General features: G+C 39.9%; 1 protein-coding gene across 1 annotated transcript in view; it reads right to left on the bottom strand.

The window, feature by feature from the left end:
• The window catches only part of HSD17B12 (hydroxysteroid 17-beta dehydrogenase 12), a 97,820-nt gene that overhangs the window by 38,302 nt on the left and 51,663 nt on the right, over positions 1 to 7,855 (bottom strand). The window contains 3 exon segments of the mRNA XM_027893691.1: positions 889 to 933; positions 1,928 to 1,992; positions 6,647 to 6,757. Of these exon segments, the coding sequence (XP_027749492.1) occupies positions 889 to 933; positions 1,928 to 1,992; positions 6,647 to 6,757 (221 nt within the window).

Raw genomic sequence — 7,855 nt, 5'->3', positions numbered from 1 at the left:
TTTTCTACTCTAACAAAATGCTCCCATGAAGACTGACACCCCAAATTCCTTTATCACTGAATTGTGCACTCCCTCTGCTGGCACAGCACAGATCTCACACCTTAGCAGAGGCATTCTGATTACACTACTCTCCAAGAGGTCTATGCATGACAACACTTCTTCAGGTGTACACCTCATGCAGCTCTGTTAACATTAAAAAAAACAGTCTGCTAAACTAACTCCATAAGTTTCATCAGCACTCACTGGTAATACAATAACCAATTCCCTGTGTCATGTAAGCAGCTGCTATTCCCTCCATCTCTTTTAAGTTTTGACTTGAAAATCTCATTTTTGAATGGGCCTCATGTTAAAAAGAGGAAAACAGCCATATGTTTTAGCCTGAAGTCAAGTTGATTTCTTCTCGATAAAACCTTCAGTTTAAATACCACAAAGGAAGGTAGCTTCTAAAGTAAAGCTAATGCATGCTTCTGTGAGTTTGGTTTTCCTTCTTGCTCACATATTTTGCAGAAAATACTTCAATGCTTTTTCACTAGAGTGCACAAAACCTTTATGTGTACAGAGATAAGGGTTGCCCACCCCAAGAAGCAGGGGGAGAACAACGAACGATTTACAAGAAGGGCTAGAAGAACAATTGTGAAGAAGCACTAAGTGCTATTTTGTGTATATACCTTGCTCTTCCAAACAGCTAATAGGCATTTTTGCAAGAAATTATATTTCACATAACAATCAGAACAAGTCCAATATGACAAATCACAACTGCTGGGTTTCTCCAAGATGAAAAGTAAACCTATGGTCTAACAGGTGAAAGTAATTCCCTCAGACAACTGAATCTGTTTTCTGGTTTTGAATTAAGATACCAGGAGCAAGCGTTGGTAAGAGGGCACTTACCTTACAAACAGACATGATGTTAATGTTGACCATTTTGTCGATTGTCTGCAAGAAAACAAAGTTTTAGGGTTTGCTCATTTTAAGTTATTTGATCAGTATTTATACACCCTCTGGGTTTAAGTGCTGGGATAAATTATTCATCCTTATCCCCTGCCTTCCTGCTTAAATATCAGGAACAGTGATAGGCTTTCAAAGCAAAGTCTGTGAATTGCTCTTGGTCACATTTAATCTCTGATTAGGGACTCAAACTAATAAAGAACATGTATTACATTGACACTGTATTTCCTAACACTATTTGCAACACTTATGAACTTTAACAAATTCTTATATTTAAATATGTTCAGAAATTAACTACTGTATTTTGCTCTTCACCATTTCATAGCAGTGTTTCAGTGACTTAAAGTTTATCCAGGTTAAAACTGGGATTTCTTTTTTTTTTTTTTTTCCTTTTTTTTTTGCTAAAGATTACAAAGCTCATTTGAAGGTGATTAAGCAGAAAACCACAGTGCAGACAGTGATCTATGGGGGTTTTGGAAACAAAATCATGCACCAGTGAAATTGTTCATAATCAAAGTTTTCAGTGTATCCAATACAACCAAGATTGTCCCTACATTATGAACTGTCTAAAACGGTCATATTGTAGTTTCCTAACCGATATGGAATATGCAGCTTCCATCCATGAAGTTGCTTTTGTCTCTTCCCTTTGGTCACCTAAGAACTCCCCACCACAAGCTAAAGGAGCTCATGAGCAACAGCCAGATGAGACCACAAACAGGAGCAGAATTCAGACAGTGACCCCAGAGCATCTGTCTGGAATAGAAATAAAAGCAGCAGGGAAGAATATGTAAAGAACACCATTAAAAAATAAGACTGCCGTCATCTGAACTGTGTTATGCTGCTTATGTAAATCTCAAAGCTTTTTGAACACTTAATTCTAATCAGAAAACCTTGTTAAGCGGGTTCCTTTACCAAACCTAAATACTTTTGCCATATTTGCTCACCATAGTAGAACAGTAGAAGGTACCACAAAAGCACTTACCTTATCCAGCTCTGGAACATCAATAAAATATTCAGGATAAGAATACGACATTCCCACATTGTTGACTGAAACAAAAGCATGAATTAGATCACTTGGATGTCACCTAATTAATTACAATTTTCAAATAACACTGAAAATGTTGCATTTAAGACATTCTATTTCCTTTAACTAAGTTTCCTTAACTGTAAACATACTTGTACACAGACCAGTGGAATTAGGGAGCACATTGGCAGGCCATTTCATATGTTAATTCTCCGGTTGTTTAAAAGATGGCATGTTTAGCAACTCGCACCCACCCTCCGCTGCTTCCCACAGGCTGCCCCCCTGCCAGAAACGCCAGCGCATATTGTGCGGAGGAACGGGGGACTCTGCGGGGTGTCGAGCCAGAGAGCAACTACCAGGCGCCAGGCAGGACAGCAGATGAAACTGTTTCACGTCTCTTTCTACAAACACGCACACGAAGTGCAGGGAGACACCAGAACCCTTCCCTCCCTCCCTCCCTCCCTCCCTCCGGCCGAGGGGAGCGGCCGGCGCAGTGCGCGGTGCGGCCGGGAGGTGGCAGCAGAGCCCGGGCGCTGCCCGCTCCCCGCTCCCCGCGGGGGGACCCGCTCCGCTCTCGCCGCCTCCTAACGCGGGGATTCACCGCAGCAAACCGTGCTCCTCGTCACCCCCAACACCTGCAAAACCTTTCCCCGTCGGCAGCGCTTAGAATTCACCGAGAAGGTACCAATTACTTAAGCCTCGGAGGTTTTTTTCAGTACTTCAGACTGGCACGGTTTTATTCTCGGACACGAAACCAATACTTGTTCTTAAATCCCGACCCAAACGGGGGGGGGAATTCTACTTCTGTTCGAAAACAGTGCTGCTCTGCAGCCTCCAACTCCATAAAGCACATTGATATGGAGACAAAAAGCAGCAGCCAAATGGGATCTCCGCTTCCTAAGTATCTGTTGTTTATCTTACGCAAGTGAATCGCGTGACATGTGGTTGCTGTGGCAACATTTTACATTTATATAGTGTCTTACACCCCAGAGAATCCCAAAGCCTATGTATGCTCAACAGCGCTGTGCACCTCCAGGCAGGAGTCTGCACCGGGACAAAAAACGTCCTCAAAAGGCACTGATGCCTTTTTAAGAAAAAATAAAACAGCCCCTACACCCGTGCCCAAAGCTGTCGTTTTAACACCCACCCTCAAAGAAATTTAAGTATCAATAGGGACGCAGGATGTGCAAGAAACAGGCAGGAGAGACTCTGCGCAAGTGCACCAACTTCATTCAGAGATTCCCTCAAGTGACAGCTCTTTTAGTCCAGATCTTGGTGTATTTATGGAAGTTCGTTAGTCGTGTTGTGTGCTTCGAATTTTTAACTTTAAGATAACCTTTAAAAATTGAGATGAGGAATTGAGGGGAACAGAGAGCTGGCAAATTCCCAGCAGACATTTCACATATTTAGAAAGAGTGAGAATTTTTGAAAAGGAAGAAGATCCAGTCTTGTTATTGCCAGAGTGAACCAAATTTTTTTTCCTTCTTTTCATCCTAAAATAAACTATTTTTCAGTCCATCTCTCTAGAGAAGATTCTGCCTATAAATTGTGGCAGGGTTAGGGGACTAACCTTGGTAATTCTCTCCAAATATAGAATATTTTCATGATTCATGCTACAGGGAGTCACACCCCTTACTGCAGATTGGGTCCCAGATATACACCCTTCCACTTTCAGCAATCATCTCTGCTACAAGTTTGTAACAGACCATTAAGAAATCTGGTTTGGATTCGTACCACCATATTTTAACTAGAAAAAAACCAGATAACCATAGCGTTAAGATACTGTCCAGCTCAAACTCCTTTCAAGAATCACAGCTATTTAAGAATGGCAAAAAGAAGATTTCCCACCTCTGCTTGTTTAACATATTGCTGTAGCTAGCACATGTTCGAAGTCACTGACAGACGCTGTTTTGAACACACAGCAAAACATTATGCAAACTCTTTTAGCCTTTATACGTGGGTGAGAAGAAGCTTCCAAATAAGTTTACAAGGATTTCAATCTGTAAGTACTTTAGTTAGACTCTGTGCAACTACATAATTAGCAGCTTATTCTTGAGCAGTACGTGTGGAGACTCCTAGATCTCCAAGTACAAGGTTAAAAAATAATCAGCATCGATCACTGACAACTGTGCTACCAACACTTCTCATACCTACAGTTCCAGATGAGACCTGAAAGAAGAAAATATGCTGGAACCTGAGAACTCATCCCTTTATGGCTGTTCTCACTTAAACCCATGTTTTCCCTCAGACATAGATGAAAAACACAGCTCAACAAAAGCTATACTCTGGGTTGCAACAAATACTGCAGAATTTAAAATACAAGGCACTAAAGCATGACATTAATTACCATAAGAAAATGAAGACACTGTCTTTCTGGAGTAGCCATCACCTGTGTTTATAAATTACATTGGCCAGTGGTTTCTATTAATAGAGCTGTATCTGGGGAGTAGAAAAGACCCAAGTATCATGTAATTCGGTCCTCTTGAGCACAAGATCTACTAAAACTGCTAGTGATTAGTCAGAAGAGAGGTTTTTGTAAACCTGCACTGACAGTGGCTGCAAGAAAAAAAAGTGGAGGAGCTCAACTAGGGAATACACAACTCCAAAGTATTTAGTTGCTATTTTTACCATGTTTTTAGTCAAGGTGCTCACGCAAATAACAGCAAGAACCAGGCTCTGCTTGAAGAACGTGCTTGTTTTCCTGTAATAAGCTTACACAAAATGTGAGATACACACTGCTTTAGTGCCCAGTTTACAAAAGACTATACAAAGTCAGACTTTCATCATTTTGTACATCACCATAACCTAATCACAGCTTAAGAAATAATAAAAACCCTTCCAGTGGGGGTATGTACCTCACACAGTAAAAGGTTTGCTGGTGTTTTGAGACATTAAAATGATCCACTATTCTGCAGCAATTGCTTCGTGACAGGCAGCTTGCAAGCCTTACGCTCCCTGAGTGGATTTTGACAGGACAGATTAGAACATACGTTAATTTCACTCTTCAAAGTTTTTTTGGGACTTATTTCCTTCAGAAACAAGAAACAAGGCATTCACAGCTTTGTCACAACTACTCTTTACACAGAACACATCCTTGGCAGTTGAAGTTACTCCAATGGTTTTGATTTTTTACAGCAATTAAATACTGGATGTCATGAGTTGTATGTACTCAAATCTGTCAGAAGTAGTAGGGAACATTCTGGGCTTTATCCATTAATGTTATTTTTAATTGCATTTTTACATACACCATTTCCTTGAGCATTATGTTCAAACATTGTACAACAAAATTCACCTACTAGCAACAAAATTCATATAGTTTATCATATAGTATATAAACAAGTTCATACAGTATTGTTTAGAAATATGTTTAAAATACCCCACAGTTCTAGCTCCAATTACTGCACTTCAGGTTAGTAAAATCAGTTTTGAAGTGAGGAGTATTTTATCAGATGACATACACTAGTAGATATCTGAGCCATGTTTTATGGCTTTTATGGTTTTATGTGTTTAACTATCACAGTTATAATGAGTAACCACAGAAATACAGGATATGCACAGGTACATGTGCTTCCAAGGGAAAAAACAGTAACCTGATAAGCAACTGCCTTTACCCCACTGTTCAAAAAAGATTCAGGTAAACTGCTGCTATGTTTAAACTCTTCTTAGCTTGTGATAAAAAACATTTTTGACATCATAGTTCAATGTTTGACCAAGTAACTGGAGGGATCATCTTGCCTCTTCAAGGACCCCCACACCACCTACACTCCTGCAATATACCAAGCCACACTGAAGCACACTGCATTGCTACCAGCAAAAGTACCGCAGCTTATCAACGTGACCAGAACACACTTAAAACTTTTGAAGCAGGAGACAGTTACTTGATGTTATACTGTAATGATTAAATTTCAACAGCTCTATAATTAAAAATTAACAGTTCTCCCACAGGGCTCTACTCTGAAGTTGAATATCTCCTAAGCTAAATATCTGAAGCTTGCTTAGGTTCTAAGATGGCATTAGGTCATAGAATCATAGAATAGTTTGGGTTGCTCCATCTAGTCAGCTGAGTTGGTCATCTAGTCCAATCCCTCTGACATCTTCAACCAGATCAGGTTGCTCAGAGCCCCATGCAATCTGGCCTTGAGTGTTCCAGGGATGGTGCATCCACCACCTATTTGGGCAACCTGTTCCAATGTCTCACCCTCTTTTCTTCCTTATACCTAATCTAAATCTACCCTCTTTTAGTTTAAAGCCATTACTCCTTGTCCTATCGCAACATGCTCTGTTAAAAAGTGTCCCCATCTTTCTTATAAGCCTCCTTCAAGTACTGAACAGCCACAATAAGGTGTTCTTGAAGCCTTCTCTCCTCCAGGCTCAACAATCTCAAGTGTTCAAGTCATGGTGCATGCAGTCATAAGCTAAAGGGCCTGTAACAATCACAGAGTAACACACTGAAAACATTCAATAAGCATCACAATTCCTAGAAGGTAGGCACTCATGCAAACACCCTATCATGTAGTGCAAGATAGAAAAGATATCAAGCATACAGCAACATAGCTTTAGTCAGACAAACAATAGCTTTTGTGAATTAGTTTCAATAGACTTCAATATGGGAAAAACATATTGGGCAGGCCAAGACAAAACACCAGGATGAAAGATTTAGAAAGATCAGATACAAACCTAGAACACCAATCTCCAGGCCTTCCAATCCTGCTTGGATTCTACTGTAAATATCTTCTCTCTCTCCGAAGTCGGCTGCAATGACTTTTGTTTCCACTTTGTACTTCTCCTCTAAAAAAAAAAAGTTTATAAAAGATTACGTTTGAAATAACTGAATTATCGTTCAGATATTAAGACTGTATCAGTTATTAGGTTTTACAAAACATTATTTTAAGTAGCTAATATTACACATGAACATTTTAACCTCTGCAACAGGAATCCTTGAATTTTGACATCATCTGTGCAAGAAGTTTGTGACATTAAGCTATTTTAGGTGAGAACATAAGTTCTCAAATGATTCAGCACACTTTGTAAGGGACAATAAAGGTGGCAAGAAAGTAAATTATGCAGAATAACAAAAGTGGAGAAATCTGAAAACACACGTCCACAACCATGTTTAAGTAGAGCTTGACAAAACCACTTTTTTTTAACTTAAGCTGAATGGCAAATGAGTTGCTTGAGACCAAGAAAAAACAATTCTTTATTGCCCTCCGTTTCCATTCTCATTTCTGGTCCCACAAAATTTTTTCAATCTTTTAGTTTTTTGAACATATATCAAAAAGGGAACATGTGGGTGAACAAGAGCAGACCTTCAAATCTGATCATTCCAAAATGCTTCTGATATGCTGTCATCTCCAGCCTTGATAGAACAGAAGAAATGCATGTCGCTAACTACATTTTGAAGTAGAAAAAAGCAAGTAGTAAAAGTACTTCATATAAAAAGCAACTCTGCTTCAATCAAGCTAAATTACATTGAATTAAAACCAGTACAATGTCCTCTTAGACTTCAAAAGAGCAGAACAGCAGGCTAACATCGCAGCATCTCTGTTTTGCTGCACCCGACTCCCACCCTAGCATTCCTTAAGGGACCTGTGTATAGCTCAAGAAGGATTTTACAGCACTTTGCCCCCCAGAGCCATTCATAAAACAGGAAAAGAATCATTCACAAAAAAGATTAGAAGCAGCCTGATTCCCATGATGCTCCTTCCCATTCAAGGGAAAGCTGCAACTCCCATGATCCTGCCGTCCATTCATGCAGAATCATGAATCTACTGAACTCCCTGGCTTGCTGGCTGCCTCCCCTCCCCGCCACAATATCCCTAATGGCAGATAAAATTATTTCTGCTCCTTTTCCCTCTCCCCATCCTCAACCTCTTCATCTCTCCTGAA

This window comes from Empidonax traillii, unplaced genomic scaffold (genome assembly GCF_003031625.1).
Source record: "Empidonax traillii isolate 1590-97213 ecotype Southwest subspecies unplaced genomic scaffold, ASM303162v1 scaffold402:size526523, whole genome shotgun sequence".
Classification (NCBI taxonomy): Eukaryota; Metazoa; Chordata; class Aves; order Passeriformes; family Tyrannidae; genus Empidonax; species Empidonax traillii.
The sequence above is the reverse complement of the archived record's forward strand: the minus strand, read 5'-3'. Positions and strand labels throughout refer to the sequence as shown.